At 39.2% G+C, this 21,340-nt stretch overlaps 1 protein-coding gene across 31 annotated transcripts in view; it reads right to left on the bottom strand.

Moving 5' to 3' along the window:
• The window catches only part of ANK2 (ankyrin 2), a 3,034,032-nt gene that overhangs the window by 359,116 nt on the left and 2,653,576 nt on the right, over positions 1-21,340 (bottom strand). For all 31 annotated transcript variants that reach the window (XM_044061567.1, XM_044061562.1, XM_044061555.1 and 28 more), the window contains one exon: positions 7,972-8,200. In XM_044061567.1, coding sequence (XP_043917502.1) covers positions 7,972-8,200 — 229 coding nt within the window. The remainder of the gene's footprint in view (positions 1-7,971; positions 8,201-21,340) is intronic.

Here is a 21,340-nt window from a genome sequence, read left to right as displayed (position 1 = left end):
TATAATTTTAGGCTGTTAGTACTCTATAGCTTTCCTTGTGAAAGACTGATGTGTGAAGCTTAAGGCTGCTAACATCCCAAAAGAGTCTATCACACTGAAAGAGGTAAGCCCCACAGGCAGGAACTCCATTATGCAAGCATGTACTTAGAAGCTTTAAGGGAAAATGCGAATAGTGGCAAGAGCAAAAAAAAAAAAAAAGTGATCTGCAAACCAAAGGCATAATTCCTAGATGTGGTTTACATGCAAAGCCTAGTGTGCAAACAGCCACAACTGTGCATGATCAAATAAGCCTGCAAATAGATTACTGTATAAGCATTTATGTCCATGTACCAGGGAAGTATACGTTTTCAGTACATAAACTTATCACAGGAAAAAGCAGAATGGCATGATGCACAATTCATCCTTTCCTACCACACATACCAATGCATGCTATTATGGGAATTATCTACTAGAAATAGCATCACTCAGCATCACTGAGCATAGGCAGCCAACTCATGATACAGAAATCCTGTGGGTTCATACTGCTCAACTTCATAGTGCAAGAAATCTGGATAAAGCCTAAAATAAGGGGGGGGGAGGCCCTAAAATAGAAACAGATTTTAAATATTGCACTTAATAAACTTAGGAAGTTTGTAGAATTAAAGGATTTGTGTTAGCATGCATTTTTATGAAGGATATAAAGTCTGAAACTCAAATGCATGTCATTATTTAGTGACTTCAGTTCTCAGTGATTTCCCAAAAAACTACAGATTTTTATGACGAACAGATCAAAAATATGAGGCAAAAATCTGGACAGTTGAGAGGTATGTGTAGGTCCTGGAAGTTAAACAGAGGGCTCAGTTGGGAATGGTACTAAATCATCCCTCACCACTCAGTCGTCCTCACTGGCTGCAGGCTGCAATCTGAAGTAGCCTTAACTTGTATATCAAGATGACGGAAGAGACAACAGGGAACTGGTCCAGAAAGAATGGGTGGTCCCACCAGCCAAAGGCAGCATGTAGGTCTGTTACAGCTGCAATAAAATGCAAATGGAGCCTGTGTACAAGTATGGCTAATGTACTTATGTTTTGGTGATAGGGTTAGTCCTATTAAGCCACTGGCCCATTTTCAGGGGGTACCTGAACTGGTACTCTTAGTGACTTGGGTCATTTGGTCAGGGCTCTGGGAAAATTACTTTAGTCCTTCCACATGTTAGGTGGCACCAGAGGGCTTCTTCCTACATTTAGGAAAGTGGCCAATGAAAGTGGTGGCTGTAGTGCTATGTGGGAGAAAGCTGAAGTGGTATTAGAGGAGAGCAATGATGTAAATCTTGTTGAATTAATACAAAATGGAGTACAGAATACAGTTCTACTCAGAAAGTTAAATGAAGAACACAATGAACGTGTCACACTATTGTAGACTGAAGCAGCTGAATGCTGCTTTAGTTCTCTATAACAGTGTGTCCAGGAAGAAGAAATAGTTTATGGTGACTTAATAGTCAGGGACTATGGAGTGTGTGTTACTCAAGAGATGGAAAGAAATAAAATCAAAAAGAGGCATGTCCAGTTAGCAGAGTAGCCTATTGTAATGGTGTGCACTCTGAAAGGACTGGTATCACCAATGTGGACAGACATAAGAGTACCATTGTTTGGAAAGGTGCTAAGGTGGAAACAGCCAAGAGTAAAGAAGAATTTATATATACCCCAGCGGTGAGGGGGTGAATTGCGGGCACTGCAGAGACAAGTTTGACAAAAGGAATGGCACCAAAGCTTTATTCATTACCTCCAATTGTGCTCTCGAAGGTTGCATTGTAAAAGCCAATGAGTTGAGCTTACGTTTTTTTAATAGAAGAAAATTATGTCCTCACATTTCAAACAAATATTCATATCTCTGGAATCATAGAGGTTACTTAAAAAGTGTAAATTTCAAACTCTTCACCACAAACTATTTTTATACTGGTAGTATTCTTTAGGTTCTAGATCTCAGATGGGATTTTAAAAGTCACAGCAAACACAGTAACTTTTAAGTTTGTAATATTTTGTAAACAACTTGCAATACCTCAGCAACCACTCAAGTTACACACATACTGTCAGCAACACTTTATTCATCTAGTTGAGAGCTTTCATATGAGGCTAAGGAGTTCTGTCTGTGTTACTTGGTTGTTGAGATATTTATTAAAACATGAACTTTATGACAACATAAATAAATATTATACTAACAACAATTCATATATCGTTATCTGCACTAGACAGAGGTTAAATATCAATACAGTTGTGTTTGCCATTGTGTAAGTTTTAAGATAAAACATTTTAATAATTTGTATGAGGCATTGTTTCGGTATTATTAATGCAAATATGAACAAGCAATATTTGATGCCTAAAGGCATCTATAGGATGTAATTCTACAAGCACCTACAGGTATCACTCAGCTGTAATGAGTTAAAAAACGAGTGGTAAGAACTGGGAAACAAAAGAAAAAGCATATATAAACAGGTGTAAAATCTTAGACAAACTAGCCTTGCCCTTGGGATTTAAAATATAAGATGTAACAGTCTCAATATATCTGTATAATAATTTCTGAATACATTTGGAAAGGTTTTTGATTTCCCTGGTGTGATTATGTTTTTTCAAAATTTAAATCTACAAATGAAAAGGAAGTTACCTGTACAATTTAGAACATGTCATAGTTGTAACACTGTATGAAAAAAAAATAAACATCTATGATGATAGAAGGGTATGGACTACAACATGGGAACTACGAGTTGTTTTGTGAGTTGTGAAAAACAAAGTACAACAGGTGTTGAATGTTATAGTAATTAAAGTAAAAAACATAATGACAATGTGAAAAAAGTGGTAAATTTGGGCATTTTGAAAAGAACTGTAAATTACCATGTAGGAAATGTAAGGGAAGATGCACTTACATGATTGTTGTTGTTGCAAGATGATGTAAATAAAATAGGGATGGGAAATGAAGATCAGGAAATTAATATAGAAGACAGAAATAATAAAAATAGGGTAAATGAAAGAGATGTGACCAGTTGAGGAATATATGTCAGAAATAATACAGAGAAAAGAATGTTGAACAAGAAGAAGAAGAAGAAGGGATGGATAAAGTTATGAACAAAGAAGAGGAGCAGGCACTGCAAAGGAGTGTGACTGCATTACAAAACAGATTTGTGGTGTTAGCTGAGGAGCGGAAGAGAGTGAGTAGGAATCAGGTTCAGAATAAGAAGAAGAGAAGTCTTTGGGGGTACAGTAAGACATGAAAAGATACAAAATGGAAGGATGCAAAGAGGAAGGGTCGTTGTTAACTTTGTGTTGTTTAATGTTAATAGAATGAAAATGAGGTTATAAGGTTAATAATGCAAGAATGACGCAAAAAGCTGGATGCAGACATTATAGTTCTGTTGGAGATCAGCTTTGTAGAAAAAGAAAAACAACAGCAATTTCAAAACTTGTGGAGGAAGAAGGTCATAAGGAGATTTGGAAAAGGCTACATGCTCAGGTATTGCAGCTTTAATAAAATCAACAGTGATATCATCTGTTATGACTGTTATGAAGGGGGTAGCAGCAAGAAGAAGAATATTTTGGGATGTGATTGTTAGGAGTAAGCCAATAAGGTTAGTCATAGTGTATGCTACATGACAATAGAAGGAAGATTTTATGTGAGGAAACCAAAAAACATGCAAATGAGTGTATGCTGTTGGTAAGAGAGCTAAACTGTAATATGAGGAAGCTAAAACGAAAGATTTCACATGTTGTTAAGATAATGAGAGAAGTTATAAGGTGTATAAAGTTAATATTAGGAGGTGAAAGGGGGTTTACCAATGTAAGGGGAAAATAAGAACCAAAATAGAGTACATTTTGCTTTCAGAAGATGTGAAAGCTGTGAAAAGGGTACAGAAATGGCACATTACGCAGATCATTTAGTAGCAGAGGCTGTGACTGGGGAAGATGCAGTTATTAGAGAGGGGAATAAAACTAAATGACTAGATAAATTACTGAATGAGAACAATTACAGGTGGAACATAAGGTATTATGAGAAAAACATTTGCCAATGAGACCTTTTTATAAAACACTGATAAAGTGGTGTATTTTATAAAAAGTGAACTTAGAAGGCGATACAGAAATTAGGCTACAAGGAATTTGAAGGGTTAATGAGAAAATGTGAACAATTATTAGAACAAAATAATGAAGACCATGTAAATGGAGAAGTAATCATACTTGCAAAGTAAGGAAGGAATGAGGGATCTGTTACACAGACAAAGACTTGTTTTCTAAAGTGGAAGAAAGAGGAAATGCCTCTATTTTTTGGGGGAAAAAGACTGCCAGCAGAATGTAAAATACATTACAACTGAAATGCAGAAGAAGTGATGAGATGAAATCTTAAATTTAGTGACACTGTATGTTAAAAAGTGTGAAGAGGTGTAGGGAGTAAGAGAGAATGGCTGGAAAATAAATGAATTATAGAAACACAAGAGGAAGCTATGGAGGAGAAGAGACTAAGGAAAGACTCTGATGAATTATTAAGATCAGTAAAAGAACTCAGCACCAGGACCAGATGGTTTGTGGTGTGGGCTTTACAAATGAAAGAATGATGAAGGAAAAGAAGCATTATTAGAACAAAATAATTTATGTTAAAGCTGGGAACAACAGAAAAAGAAGTGTGTGACACTGTAATAAATTTTATATGGAAGAAATATGACAGAATAATACAAAGAACTGGAGACAAATTGTATTGGGGAATATGAATTCTAAACTGTTGAGAATACTGCAAATATTCTGGAAGTGTTAAAAGAATTAGTAACAGAAGGGGCATAAGGAATTAAAGACAGAGAATGTAAAGACATAATAATAATAATAATAATAATAATAATACTAATAATAATAATACTAATACTAATAATAATAATAATAAGGAAAATTATAGCATCGTTATTGAAACAAGGAGGACAAGTGGAATTCTTTGATGTTGCCATTTGATATCTCTCTCACCTCTCCAGATTTTCACCTCATACTTTTTGTCTGTCCCTTACAAAAACTGTGGTTTTCTAGCAGGTCATTGAGGACTGAAGTTACTTAACAATGACAGCCATTTGAGTTTGAAATGTTATACCCTTCAGAAAATGCATGGTAATGTAAAACCTGTTATTCTAACAACTTTGTAAGTATTTAAGAGCAATATTTAAAATCTGTTTTTTGTACCTTTGTCCGTTTATTATTTTTAGCTTTGTAATACCTCATCTGAAGGACAGCAGCCCTCTTATGCTGTACTGCAGGGTGACTACTGGAAAATGAATCCAAGTATTTGCTGTGGGAATAGACCCACAATATTCTGAACTTACAGCATTAAAAGAGAGTGTGCTACTTGTTGTGCCACTTACACTAATGCAGTGCACACTGCCTACAATGCTATTGAACTGTATGTCTACACTGTTACTGGCTCCTGACCCACCTCATCCAACAGATGGCTGCCCATGATCACACCATGTCCCTTTATGAAGTACCATCATACAGACAGTGCTGTGACAGGGTGGCAGGTAACGTGCTGTACCAATAAGCATGTCAGCATAACCATTACTTAGATAAGCCAGAATGGTTATGGCTTACCTCAACTGACCTTCGGTTTCAGGGATGCCCCTTATGTTGTCTTGCACTGTGCTCCTGTTTCTCTAAGCATAAATGAACTTATACCTAATTAATAAGGAGTATATTTAGTACCTAAAACCACATAGTTACTACAGCCATAACCTTCATAGCCTCAGATAAAGGATCTAAATTCAAATCACACTGGTCTCAGTAACTGACATGTAAAATGTGTCCCTGGGTTACTGGCAGTGATGGATACTGTGCTTCCTCTCCAACATAGTGCAGTGACCACTTGCAAGGCTGGAGACACAAAAAAGTAAATTAAAGTTATGCTACGCATGAGAGCATCAAAGCTAAACAGACGTAAATAAAGCATACAAGTTGCATTTCAATTGTCAGAATTGTTCAAGCATTTAATTCCCTTTCCTCTGGAACAATTTTTTTTCATTCATTTGACAATAGCTAAATTAAGAAAAGCAAATCATGCTGAATCTGAGAAACGAGTAAAAGAGCATATATAGTAAAAATGAAAATGTCAGAAAACAGAAAATGGCACACAATACAATTAAAAATCATAATGAATAATGTATAATTCTGTGTGTCGTAAGACATCTCACAGTAATACATTTATTTTCACTTGAAAATCTTTTAAACCACTATGGTAGTTTCTACTACAGCAATCAGTTACCTTGACTGTTAAGTTAGACACTGCAAATTATTTCACTTTTTCCTCTTCCTGAAGATCTTGTTCAGAATTATATCCTGCACAAAAGATCTATGACCAATAAATCAAAGCACAGTAAGCAATCAGATACAAAATAACACGCTGGACTTATAGAAACGCTATTTTAATAAAACAAAGCTTTTGGGAACACAACTCTCTTCATCAGTGTATAAAATGCAATATCAAAACTTCCATTTAAATACTAAAACAAGCAAAATTGCATGGTATAAGCCCCCAATAAAAATACAGGCATAATTAAAAACAATCAACACATCAAAAGGCAATTAGTACAAAGTAAAGTGCACTTGGTAATAACTTACTGAAGAGACATTTGCTTTAACCTCAGAACTGGTTTTAATGTAACCATTGTGTTTAAACCAGGAAAAGAATCAGAGTCTGCTTTTGAGAGTTAATAGGAATAATACTGATACGGATAGATGCCTTTGTCAAATGAATGAGATGTTGTGTGATTTCAAACTCAGGGGCTATGATGAGCGTCTTTTGGACAATATGAAATGAGAAGTTTTAGGTGAAAGAGATAATAGTGCTAAACCTTACTTCTCAAATTCTAGAGATGGGAACAGCATAGTTAGTAACAAGCAAAATTTGGAGCTTAGGTATATTTTGAGCTACAATAGAGCTTCACATGCTGTAATGGATATGATTGCCAAGAATTGGGTTATATTACAGGTAATGCCAGAGATAGATAAGTATGTCAGTAATAGACCCAAATTTGCTTTTAGGAATTGTAGGAACTTAAATCAGCGTCTCGGTTACAAGGATATGAAGTTAACTATTCCCCATGTAAATTTTAATAAGAAAGGAACTGTTCCATGTCTAAATTGCTCTAGTTGTAAGTTTATAAGTCAGGAGAATGAGTTTATTCACCCAGTAACTAAAAATAAATATTTGTTCAACTCTTCTGCTACATGTAACACAGCCTTTATAGTATATTTAGTGACTTGCTCTTCCTGTCCCTCCTTCTATGTAGGAAAGTCAGCTAGGAGGTTAAGGGACAGTATTATTCAGCATTATTCTGATATTAGAAGGAAAGTATTAACTTATAACTAAGCATGTTATAGATAGTGGCCCAGAGCATATATATAGGTTTGGAGTGATGCAAATCTTGGTAAACAATATAAGAGGAGGTGATCATAACAACAAATTAGAACTGATGAAGTATGAATGGATCTTGCATTTGAACGCTGATTTGTTTTCCTGGTTTAAACACAATGGTTACATTAAAACCAGTTCTGAGGTTAAAACAAATGTCTCTTCAGTAAGTTATTACTAAGTGCACTTTACTTTGCACTAATTGTCTTTTGATGAGTTGATTGTTTTTAATTATGTTTGTATTCTCATTGGGGGGCTTATACCATGTGATTTTCCTTGTTTTAGTATTTAAATGGAAGTTTTGATATTGCATTTTATGCACTGATGAAGGGATTTGTGTTCCTGAAAGCTTTGTTTTATTAAAATAGCATTTCTACAAGTCCAGCGTGTTACTTTGGATCTTGTTCAGAACCCTGGGTTATTTATGCTTTACATCGTACATTTGTTTTAACAAAGTATAGGACAATTAATGTTTACTGGCATTATTGAGAATAAAATCTGGAAATAGCTTACATATGTGCTTGTATTAAATACTTGTTTGACAATATTCAGTATACAGTACTGTACCTCCACATCTCTGCTTCGGGCCACCTCGTTGAAGTTTTCTTGTTGCTCTAATGTTTTATCTACTTTGTCGTCTGTCATACAGAAGCACCTCAATCGGGCCTCAATTGGTTCATGTGATTTGGCAAAGACAACAAATTTGGCCATATATGGCACACAGATGATCTCTCTGTACAGCTGAGTGGCAAATGTTACAGATTCCTGCACTTGCCGGCAGTCAATAAGCCAGAATCTGTGGACAAAACACAACGCACTGAATTTTAGTTCCGTATTACCAAAAGAAATATAGGCTGTGTTGACACTTTGGACTGAAAGTTCTTTATAGGAAGACCATATTTACCTTTTTACTGCAGCCTGGATCCTATGAAGAAACAGGTGTCCTCCGTTTTCCTCTTTTCCTGCTCTGATAATGCCATACAGTCTTTTCTATATTCTTGCAATATTACTTTAGTCTCTGTAGCTCACTTGTAGCAGATTACATTGACATGATAGGTTTTAAACCGTTATTATATTTAATGTTCTTATTGTTATAAAGTTCATCAGCTGTCAGAAAGATACATATTTTCCTGGCTCATACCTTTAAATAGGTAGTTGACTATCTAGGATGCTTTACTCCATAAACTAGAGCTAACAAAGTTTTGTTCACATGCTAATTACTTCTAGTTTTTTTTTCCTATTGCAGCTTGCATGTTACTAAGCTTTTTTTTTCCAACTACAACCAAATTAATAAATTCTGTAGAGTGTGTAAATGTTTTCTAAATGTAATTAATAACATCCTACTCATGATACATACATACTACAATTGAAGTGTATATGTAAGTATGCATGTGTATATATATATATATATATATATATATATATATATGCATACATACATATCTGTTATGTATGTGTGTGTGTGTGTGTGTGTGTGTGTGTGTGTGTGTATATATATATATATATATATATATATATATATATATATACACACACACACACACACACACACACACACACACACACACACACACACACACACACACACACACACAAACACATGCATGCACACACTGTCTTACACAGTAACAAACAGGAGGATGAAGTGAACTGCTGTCAAGTATGGTGTTATACTTTACTAGTTGGGTGTAGGAGGCTACATATCTGTAAGATGTTTCAAACATAAACAGAAGGCACGGTGTTTAGGTCCTTAAGCACCAACTGTTACTTGCATGGGTTGGAAGAACAATTCTAAGAACAAAACACAACTAAACAGAATTTAAAAAAATCTGCTGTACCATAATCCCTAAAGTTTGTTTCCCACAAAAATCAAACCTTTGTTAATGTTTAGCAGTGACCAAGCAAGGGCCTAGAGGGATAAAGCCTTAGCCAAAGTGTCGGCACCTCAAGTTCAGTTAGTAGCTCAGGCATCTGTGCTGCTGGCAGGAAAGGATGAGAATGTTCATTTTTGGGGAAGAGAACTCACCTGGCTGTACCTTAGGGATCACAGGATCACAGATCATAGGACGTTACAAGGCTATTGGCCCTGAGGCCCTTATAAGCCTAGCCAAAAGTTTAACCCATGTTTAGCCAAGTCAGCACCCAAAGCCCCTGTCCAGGAGGGACACAGGTGGAATCACAGCAGTGTATTTTCTGTTTCTCATCCAGTTATCCAGGTTGTGCTTAAAAAAGGGATAATGAGGTACTCTGCTTGAAGTTGAGATGATGATGCATTTTTTAGCCATCAGCTTGAGGCCATGTTTCTGGCACCACCCATTTGTTTGGGTGAGACCCTCTTGGAGGACATTCACATCACTTGGGGAATTGATGACTGGACCCAGCTCGCAGTCATCTGCAAACTTGGTCAGCCATTGCCCACTGGTTTTGGCCTGCACCTCAGAGAAGTAAATCCCGAATAACAGAGGCCCAAAGACTATCCCTGGGGTATGTCACTCATTATGAGTCTACTGCTTGAGGTGGCTTCTCCTATTTGGTTAGCTGGGTTCTATCAGTGAGCCAATTTGTTACCCATATGGTAACATATGGATTGATGCCTAGTTGAGAGAGTTTATCTATTATCCCCAAGTGGGGAATAGTGTCGAAGGCTTTGGCCAGGTCAAGGTAGGTGGTGTGCACTGTCTGACTTTGGTGACTGTCTCAAAGAAGTCAACCAGATTAAACAGACAAGACTACCCCTTGACAAAGCCAGGCTGTGTGGGGACAAGTGTTTGGAGGTTGCCAATGTCTCTGTTAATGAGGTCCATCATAATCCATTCCATGGCCTTGCAGATCAGGCTAGTTAGGCTGATGGGTCAATGATTTCCAAGATCAGTGGACACTCCACCTTGGTGTAAGGGGATGACAGTGGCTGTCCTCCACTTGGCTGAGACAAAGGTGGCACTCAGGCTTTGGTTGAATAGGGTGCCTAATGGTGCTGCAAGTTCATGCCTGAGTTCATGTAGGATGCAGACTGGGATGTTATCGGGTCCCACGAAGGCTGTATTTTTTGCCTTTGAGAGGGCAGATGACCTGTTCCCTAGAGATAAAGGTTGGAAGGCAGATACTGGAGATGTCCTGATTTACTGATGGGGGGACAGAGGGGAGAAGTTTTCACTGAATCATCAGCTAGTAGCTTGGCATTTGTATATGTGGTGTTCTTGAGCACCAGTTCTGAACAGATCTATGTGCTTCCTTTGAGACTGTGAACATATGTGAAGAAAGGCGTATGATTGTCTCTAGCAGATCTGGCCAATTTGGACTTGACGTTGGCTTTAGAGGATTTCACTAGGGCTCTTATTTGCTGGCTCAGGCTAAGGAGAGATTGCTTCCAATTGGGCACCTGCTCCTTCTTGGTCCTGAACAGCAATTTTTTTCCTTTTGTTATATAGTTTATTAATTGCAGATTCCCACCAGAGAGGTTTACTCTTCCCTGCAGAGGATGATTTTGTCCTGTCAGGTATTCCTGATTCCATGCATCTATATAAATGCTCGTATAGTACTTTGGTTTAGATTTGGACATTGGTGCCAGTTCCTACAGTGGGGGAAGGGGCTGTGAAGCTGTTTATACCATCCCTCTGGAGGTTGTGATCAGCTTTGGAAAAGTTTTCTTTGTTTGACCCTAGCTAGAGGGGGGGGGGGTCAGGGGAGATGGTGACTATGCATGTGACCGCTATATGGTCGGATCTTACCAGGGAGGAGGATACTGTAGGGGTGGTGTAATGGTTAGTCATGTTGGTTATTACCAAGTCCAATATATTATCACCTCTTGTGGGGGTATCAACTAGCTGTTCCAAGGCATTTGCATTGACTACATCGAAGAATCTCTGGGCATTTGTGTTCTGGCAAGAGTAGTTTTTCCACTCTATGGTTGGGTAATTAAAGTCACCCAGGATCAGTGTAAAGGGTTAAATCTTGATAGATTTGAAGAGGTCCAGATTGGTGGAGTGGGCATCTTGGATCAAATTTGTGGGCCAGTAGCTAGCTATAATTTGAAGAGGGGTCTTGTCAACAGTTAACTGCACCTGAACTGTCTCCTGTACATCATACTGTTTGACCAGCATGGAGGTGAGTGTCTCTTTAATATATATTGAAACTCCACCTCCTTTGGCTTTGCTGCCCACAGTTTGGGGTCTGAATGCATGATAGGATGAATAACCAGGTAAGGCTGGGGTGCTCTCTGCAGCTTTGAACCAGGTTTTTGTGACTGCACAAATGTCACCATCTTCCTTGCTTGAGTGTAGTTTCATGTTTAGACTCCTAACGTTTAACAGCATGACGTTTAATTTGCATTTTTGTTGAAAATTTTATGTTGGTAGTATAGACCTCATGACTTTTCCTAAAAAAGGCACTATGGGGGAGGCAAGGGACTTTGCCAGAAGCCTAAAGCCCAAGTGCAACATATGCAGGCCACCTCTAGTAAAGCATCGTGGTCTGTTGATCATATCTTCCCAGGCTGTTAGGTACTGGATCCCCCTGGAATGACACCAAAAATTAAGCCAATTGTTAAAGTCAATCATTTTCTGTTTGTAATGAGGCATCATTCTGGGTGATGGCAGAATGCTGCTTAAGGCTAGGGACATACCTGCCTGGGACACATATTCAGCGAGCTCAATCATGTCTTTCTTCATATAGTCCAGGGAGGTACATCTCAAGTCATTCCCTCCAACATGGACTATGACAGAGTCATAGCAGTACCTGTTCTTGAGAGACATGAGTGCATGTGCGATATGGTTGACTCTGGCACCTGGCAAACAACTAACTGTGACTTTCTCCTAAACCAGACTGGTGAGAGGCACATCTGTGTGTCTCCCAAAGGAGTCTCTTATGACTAATATGTTGGGTTTGTGGTTAGGCCTTAGTGGTTGTGAGACAGTGGCGTGTGGACTATGTATAGTATATGGTGTGGAGGGTTGTGGAGTTCTCATGTGTTTTTGCCTCTGAGGTCTCCTTTGTTTGGGTTTGTTTTTGTTGAGAACCTCTGCATATGTGGGTGTGTGTTGTGTAGTTCTGGGTGGTGTTTCAGGTGTAATGATTGTGTTGACAGCCTTCTCAGTGCCAGATATACTGGCTTGTGAGGGAGACAGCATAGACTCTAGCTTCGTTATGTAACTGCATCTCTCACAAATTGTGTTCATAGGTGGTAGTAGTAGATGGTTATCTGCGTTCATGAGGCAGTTGCTACACTGTCTCAGGATGCCCATATGAACCAGGCTGGCAGGAGAAACCACAGGAAATTGTCCATCCATATTTGGCAGAATCTGAGGGAGAGAAGCCAAAGAGAGCTATGGGGTAGGCCTAAAGCCCAAGTCCTTAAACAAAAACTAACAGGCTTGGAATAACACTTAAAATTAAAACAGGCTAAAAAACAAGCAGTAATAAATGCAGCAGAAAAGATGCAATTGAACACTTTAGAGAACAAGTAGCAGAAAAAGCAAGATGAAGTAATAGAGTAGGAGGAGGAAACACAAATACCGTAAAAGCAGCTGAATAACATTTTTTTAGTAAAGTGGAAAGGGAGAAAGGAGGAGCAGAAGATAGTTCAAGGTTAAGAAGCCAAGTGGGTTGGCCTCCCCAAATGTTCTCTTTGTATTAGGTAGAATGAGCTAATGACACTGGACTGGGTGGAGTGTCCCCGATCAAATTTACAGTAGGGGCGGGCAACTGCAAAGCCACAAAGTATAAGAACGAGACACCAATAGGAAGGGAGATAGGGAAGGAGGTTGTGAAACTATGTCACAGCTACTAGCTACACTACTGTAGGCAGAAAACACTATAAAATGTTTATCACAGCAGAAAAACAGCAGTGAGACACTCTGGGCATCCAAGTGCTCTGGATTATGTGGAACGCTCTGCATTTAATGATGAGTGAAGCCACTGTTCCTCTGTTCCGTATTGAAGAGCTGTGGCTCCACTACACGCTTTCTGATTGGTTTGTGTACCGCAATTACTGCCAATCGGCATCGCAGTATACAAACCAATGCATAGCTCTGTGCTGCCCTTCCACATTACACAGCATTGGCTGTGCTCAACAGTTTTTGATTGGCTCATACACCACATTTACAGCCAATAGTGAATGCAGTATACAAGCCAATCAAGTAACAAGTCTCAGGAGGATAGGAGCCAATGACGCTGGCCACAGATCTTCATGAGCAAAGTAACTCTAGCTGTCTTCACGCATTAATGTGTGAGATATAACACCAGAAGTTGGCAGAATCATAGGTCTCAACCTCTTTCTACTTTGTTTGGTATGCCAAAAAACTGAACACCTGTTAAAAGCATTTTTGTAGTGACAGACATGCCGGGTTGCCCTGACTGAGGAACACATGCCTACAGGCAGAGTTTAGGTAGTGGAAGTCTGATCTTGAGAGCAGTATATGTTGGTTGCAGATTTAGTATTTTCCTTCCATCAGTGACATTGCCAGCCCAATCTTAAGGAATTGATAAAATGGTAGGCAGTAAGTACATTTTGCACTTGGGTTGTATGTGCAAGTGTCCCAACGTTTCCCTTTTGTCAGCGATGATTTTCTTTGTTACCCACAAGTGCTTTAATTATTGGAAGCACTTTGTAAGTGTCTGTAAACTTGCACCTTTTTATTTTTAAGTGCTGTCTTAATTTGGCAGACTTTTTCTAGCTGCAAAGTATAATTGCTTCAGTTGTGTTGTGCCTTTTGTGAGCGCAGGTAATCATAACGTAATGCCCATTTGTTCCACATTATGAGGGCTAGAGTTCCTCATTTTGGAGATGGAAGGGTGAGAGCTATAAATATCCCTTTTTGCCCCTCTCTCTCTCTCTGGTAGCCCTCCCCAGTAATCAGACCTTTTAATGGAGTTCTCAGTATTAAAACAACCCATCCACCAAAACTTTAAGAATTTATTCTTTCACATCATACACAACTGTATAATACATAAAACAGTTTAAGAAGTAACAATGGTGTGCCAGCTGTATAATCCTCTACAAGAATGCACATTATATACAGAATCATGTTTGGGAAAACTGAAAAAAGTAATGCACAAATGTAATTATTTGAATAATGTTACATTACTCTCTCTTGTCTAACAAACTTTTACCATCACTTTCTTGCTAACATGAACTTCTTTTTTGCTTTTCCAGCTGTGTAACATCACTCATAGACTTAAAACTTTAAAACACACTAGAATATAAAGGGTTAACAAATATGAACCTTTATTACTTTTGGCTGCTGTAAATGCAAACTACCACTGTAACTCTGTTCTTCAAACATGGAAAGAGGTCTGGAATAAGAATATCTTTAAAATGTGTTTTTGCATTGCCTTGTAGTAAATGTAGAACCTAGTGCAAGTTGTCTTGTTGGTACAGCCAGATTTCCATGGCCAGTCAAGTAAAAAAAAAAATTCCTATTTCAACAGATGTTCATGCTTTTAATCACTACTACAGTAGCCTTAGCTGTATGAGTTATAACCTGCCACGGATGTAACATAGACAGCTTCTAAAGCTTCAGGGCACCTTCCACGTGCAGGCAGAGCAATTGAGGAGCTGTGGGCAGCAGCACAGACTCAATATGGTGCCCTATAAAAGGAAGAGTTGTATAGACCCACTGCTTTGGTGTCTGCTGTGGTGCGCAGTGGCAGGGCTAGCCACTTGACGGTGTAAAATATGGCTCTAAGTGATTTGATCATGTTGACCATCACCAAATGGGCATGGGTATGTGCCAGTTACAAGTGGGATGAGGACAACAAATGGGTATTGGTATGTGCCAGTGATAAGTGGGATGAGGACCCAGGCCTACTCTGACTTACATCAGGGACTCATGCTAACAGTGGGTGGGGTATATGTGCCCCTATTGGCCAGTGTTTGCCGGCCATAAACCCCAATGGTGTGTGTCCAGTTGACCAGCAAGATAGGAACTGGAAATTTGAGCTAGGCTGTTCAGTGGTATATTGGCAGGCTAGAATAGCAGATCATAAAATAAAGATTTTGGATCTGAGAAACGTCTTATTGAATTTTACAGAAGTTCTGCCATGCTCCATGGCAATGGCATGTTTTGTGCAGTGCGAAAATAGGGTGTTCCACATTTTGACCATTTGTCATTCATTGTTAGGGTATGTGTTCCACATTGGCCTCTTAAGAGATTGAGACCTATGGAGACACTAAATTAATGTTTTAAACAGATAAAGGTGCAAAGAGACTCTAGAGAATGCTTTTAACTGCAAACAAATTAGTTATATGATACACTCCTTGGCAGGAAATCAGAACAAGCAAACAGATGCTCAACAAATGAAGAAAATTTCCAGTTAATTGTATGATTTCAAGTCTCACTCTCACCAAGACCCAGGAAATGTACAACTTTAAAATTATTATATATGTATTCTATCTTACAGTAGCAACTAGGATGTCTACATTTTAGTGGAACTCTGTTCTAGTTTGTGTTCCATATTATCTGAAGACATGAAGACCACCTGCCTTACAGTACTGCAGGCAGACTGCATGCTTATTTAATTTATCTCTTCATATATAAGAAAACTGGATGCACGACATTGTTAGGTCACATTCAAATACCTGTCAATCCAGTTGAGGCTCTGAAGGCAGCTAGAAATGTCGTATTTCCATATGTTCCACACCGGACGTCAACCCCTCGCTGGTTAGATCTGACCATAACCTAATCACTCTGAATATCCACATTCTGCCACCACCCCCGGTCAAAGAAACCACTGTGAAAAACTTTTCAAAAGCAAACTTCACGTTACTTAAGACCGAGGTGGGAAGTTTCAAAGCCCCCATACTAAAGGATAACTCTGTCCAAGCTGCAAAATCCTTTACTAATGCACTCTACGGGGACCTACAAGAATGCATGGATTATGCTATCCCAAACAAAACCAAGACTCACTCCTCCAAGAAAAGCAAACCAGTCTGGTGGACCCCTGCCATAAACAAGATATACAATAGAAGGAGGAAACTAGTACAGAAAAGAGTAAAATCCCAAGAAGGGAAGACATCCCTGATCAGTATCAGCAAGAAACTATGTTTCCTCATAAAATCATCCAAGGCTAGCTTCGAAAGAAAAATTGCCATGGCCTCCAAAGATAACCACAAGACATTCTTTAGCTATGTCAAGAATCTAAGTGGCAATTCTCAGATCTGCTCGGAGTTAGTGCAGAATGGCACAAAATACACTGAACTGACCGATATGGCCAACATCCTGGCAGACAGGTTCAGTGCAAACTTCACCCCCCTCTCACGCCCAAAAGGGCCCATAACTATACCAGAAGAATGTAGTGCCTCTGAAATCACAGACACTCAGGTTAAACCAGCCCTCTCCAAAATCAAAAACACAGCAACAATGGGAATGGACAGTGTCCCAGGCTGCGTACTACATGAGCTCAAAGATGAACTAACCCCTCAGCTAAACACACTATTTAAACTCAGCCTCTCCACAGGCTATGTGCCCACAGAGTGGCACACAGCAATGGTTATTCCGCTCCGCAAAGGTGGAACCACAATGGACCCCAGGAACTATCGCCCTATAAGCCTGACTAGCTTGGTCTGCAAAGCTATGGAGCACATCATCTTGGATCTCCTTAACAGAGACATTGGGAACCTCCAAATACTGGACCCTACCTAGTTCGGCATTGTTAAGGGCAGATCATGCCTCCTAAACCTTCTTTGAGACAGTTACCAAGGCTATAGACAAGGGAAAGGTGGTCCACACAGCCTACCTAGACCTCGCAAAGGCCTTCGACATCATTCCCCACTCAGGTATTATATACAAGCTCACCAGCCTGAACATAAACCTCTACGTCATGAGATGGGTTGCCAACTGTCTCATGGACAAAACCCACATGGTAAGAGTTGCAGGAGCTAGGTCTGACTCTAAACAGGTTACTGGTGGCATTCCCCAGGGCTCAGTCCTAGGACCCCTCCTGTTCGGCATATGCGTCTCAGAGGTACAGGCAAGCACAGGAGGACTATGGCTGACCATGTTCGCAGATGACTGCAAACTAGGGGCTATAATTGACTCTCCGGCTGACACAGACATCCTCCAAAAGGGTCTCACTGAAACAGATACCTGGTGTCAAAACCATGGCCTCAAGCTAAATGCCAAAAAGTGCATAATCATCCCCTTTAGAAAAAATAAACTATCACATAGGTGGTAGCCCCCTAAATACAGAAGATATAATAAGGGATCTGGGGACCCAAGTAGATAGTAACCTCTCCTTTGATAATCACATTGCCAAAGTGGTTAGAAAATCCTTCTATGTGGCCCACCTAATCACAAAAGAGTTTGCATCCAGATTGAAAGAGGTCATTGGGCCCCTCTATGCATCACTCATCAGACCCATCATAGAGTACAATGCCCCATTTGGGATGTACCTTACAAGACACCTGCACCATCTGTAAGGATTACAGAAGTACCTCACCAGGAGGATCACTGGCCTCAAGAAGATGCCCTATGCAGCTCGACTGAAGAAACTCCAGCTGTACTCGGTTGCATACCGCCTACTCAGAGGTGATCTCTGCCTGACATACAAGGCCATGTCCAACCCAGAATTGATGGACATGTTCCACCGAAAGAAAACCATATCCCCTCGAGTCACACGCTCCAGGGATCTAAACCTCACAACAACAATAAATAGGACATGCTGGAGGGCTAGATTCCTGTCCCAGAGACTTCCCATGTTCTGGAACAAGATTCCAATCTACATTAGGCAGAACTCCTTGCTAACCCTCTTCAAGAGAAACCTTGACGAGAGGATGGGAAACAGATCACTTTAATAGCTCTGCTGGACAGAGGCACAAGGAACTAATCTAAGGGGGCGGCAAAAGCCAACACATTCCGGCTAGGCTTGTAATGCCTTCAGGCAGATAGCCTAGTACCTACCTATGAACCTATAAACAACAACCTTTAGACAACAAGTAGAGGAAGTGTCCTGATGGGATACAGGGCTCAGTTCTCTTATAGTACACCCAAGAGATGAAATACCATGATCACTAGTCTGACTTCAAACACTCTAAAATCTGGTGTTCTAGCCTAGGAAATGCATTAACTTTGTTTTTATACCAGGTAAGCATTTGATGATTATTTTCCTTATATAGCACAATATGCTTGTATGATTTCAAGTCTCATCAAGACCCACAAAATTTACAACTTTAAAATTATTATATATGGTAGTTTGTCTTACTGCAGAAACTAGGATGTCATCATTTTAGTGGAACTGTCTTCTAGTCTGTGTACCATATTATCTAAAGACATGAAGAACACCTGTCTTACCGTCCTGCAGGAAGACTTTCACAGAATATCAGTATTTTTGCCTCATATTTTTGGTCTGTTCCTCAGAAAAAAATTCAGTTTTGTGACAAATCACTGAGGATTTAGGCCACTAAATAATGACATACATTTGAGTTTCAGACTTCATATCCTTCAGAAAATGCATGTTAAACACCAATTGTTTATTCAAGCAACTTTCTAAATTTATAAGAGCAATATTTAAAATCTGTCCTTAATTTTGGGCATTTCTCCTCTCATTATTTTGTGCCTTCTGTGGAAGGTTGGGCGCCGGGCTGGCAACTCGACTCCGTAAAACTCCACTGGCAATCATGAGCGGACAGGTGATCCACTGTGGTGACCCCTAACTGGGGGGAAAAGCCAAAAGAAAAAGAAGAAGAAGATCCTCTCATTATTTTAGGCTTCGTCCAGATTTCTTGCACTAAATGATTGAGAGGTATGACTACCAGCTCTGGGCTGATGAAAAAAATAGTTTATTTACCAGTATGACTTTTCAATAAAGCAGATATACTATTCAGAACTTCTCCTACTGATTATTATCTTAACAGTTACTTGACAGTAAAGAGAAACACAGCAACTTGCGATTTAATACATGGAATAAATGTTCTTTAAAACCAAGGTTTCTAATTCAAACAGATTTAATGAGCACATATTAGAAGTCATTAGGAGTCATATTACTGACGTGATTTGATGTGACAGCAGTTTCAAACACTGTTTGACATACTTAAAATGAACCATGGGGTGTGTGTCTGCCATTGTATCTGATGTGGCCTGGTAATGTTCTAAAACGTTGTTGGGTTAATAGTGCTTTAGTTGTCGGCGTCAGAAAATGTTGACAGAACTTCCTTCATTTTGATTTCTGCAGTTATAACATAAGTACAAGGCTCTGCTATGAGCTTATCAGCTAGATTCCTACGTCTACCAGGCAGTGAATTCCATTCCCTCCTGCCAATCACTAATTGATTGCCTGAGTTTCCAGTCATGTCCTCCAAGATAGATTACAATTATACTGAAAAAGGTATTTGTTCAGATTCTTTATCCAAGCTCTATAGTGAACATCCAGTTTTAAGTCTAACGAAACCTGTGGAGCAGTTGTTTAAATGTCTCTGTAGTGGAGAAGCAGAAATTCTGTTACCTCGCATCTTGTAGTTCTTCTGTGCTTATGAATTAATTGCCTATGCATGACACAGTGCCAGAGTATATCTGCCTGTGATGAAAGTGTGTGTGTGTGGGGGGGACCATGACAACATATATGTGAGCTTTTAAACTGTTTTTAAACTGCCCCACAAAGAACTGCTGCTCACATCCTTGTTCTCCCCTCCCCCTTCCTTGTTTATTACCTTAAGACAATCCCAAAGTTAATAAATATTACCTGTGGCAGGCACCATTTTTACAACTACAATCCACTCTACTACAGGCCCCATGAAGGAGCTCAGTGTCTCTCCAGTAAGTGTTTTACAACTGTAAATGCCTATTTATCTTGAATTGTGTTAGACATTTTACAACTGTATATGTTTATGTTGAATTGTGTTAGACATCTAATATGATTTATGCTTTATTATTGGAAGTTACTATGCCATGCTAGCATTTTATCTGCACCAAGTTGTTTTTAGTATACTAGTATGGTCTGTTTGCATAGCTGCACTTTGTTCACTAATGTTATTCATGTAATTGTGTTGTGTGTAGACAGCTCATACTGGTGTCTAAATTATTTCTATATAATTGTGCTGTTACTGGTGGATAGAATCATATTAGACAACCTCGACAGAGTGCTGCTCGCTATCTTTTTATCTGTAACTGTACAACTGTCTTGAGGTTTTTCTAACAGATGTTTTTCCAGTTGGCTCAGTATCTGCATATACTAGTTGTTGGTTCAAGACATTTTCCTGCATATACAGTAGCTATTTGCTGAGTTTGTTTTTTGTAATCTTCCTAATATATCTTTACCATCTCAAAGTGCTTACTCCTCTCTGTACTCTTTTTTTCTAGACCTAACACCACTCTTAAGTATTCAACTGCGGTACCACCTTTATCATTCTTATAAGAAAAGCGCAGTCCAGATCTGAACTGTCTACAAACAGCTAAAGTTAACTTTGAGTATGTGTCTACCTGTTTGAGCCAATATTCATTTTCCCCTGGAGAGCACTCTGCTTTGGCTTGTAAGCACCCCGCCCACACACACACACTCATCTTCCACTTTCTCTCTTATTCCCTTCTGTTAGCAAATAGTATCCATAACTGATCAATACTGTGTGTTTGTTAATTTAAACTGAGACCACAGTAGCCTACTGATACAAGGTTATCCTGTTTTTCCACCTGAGTAATGGTTAAGAAATGACTTACAGTTTCAGAACAGTCCTTGGTCAATTGTGATTGTTTCTTAAACACAAACTTGTCTTTGCTTTGGCTCATTAGCAGCAGTACAAAGAACTGCTGCTCACACCCTTGTTCTCCCCTCCCCATTCCCTGTTTATTACCTTAAGACAATCCCAAAGTTAATAAATATTACCTGTGGCAGGCACCATTTTTACAACTACAACCACCCTTGTCACTACCATATGTTCATTTATCAGTTAACTCTGTTACCTGATTGTTTCCAGCCCCCTCATAAGAGCAACTAACAGGGTCTCTACCCA

The sequence above is a fragment of the Protopterus annectens genome, chromosome 2.part0 (assembly GCF_019279795.1).
Source record: "Protopterus annectens isolate FY-2018-M chromosome 2.part0, PAN1.0, whole genome shotgun sequence".
In the NCBI taxonomy this organism is placed as follows: Eukaryota; Metazoa; Chordata; order Ceratodontiformes; family Protopteridae; genus Protopterus; species Protopterus annectens.
The sequence above is the reverse complement of the archived record's forward strand: the minus strand, read 5'-3'. Positions and strand labels throughout refer to the sequence as shown.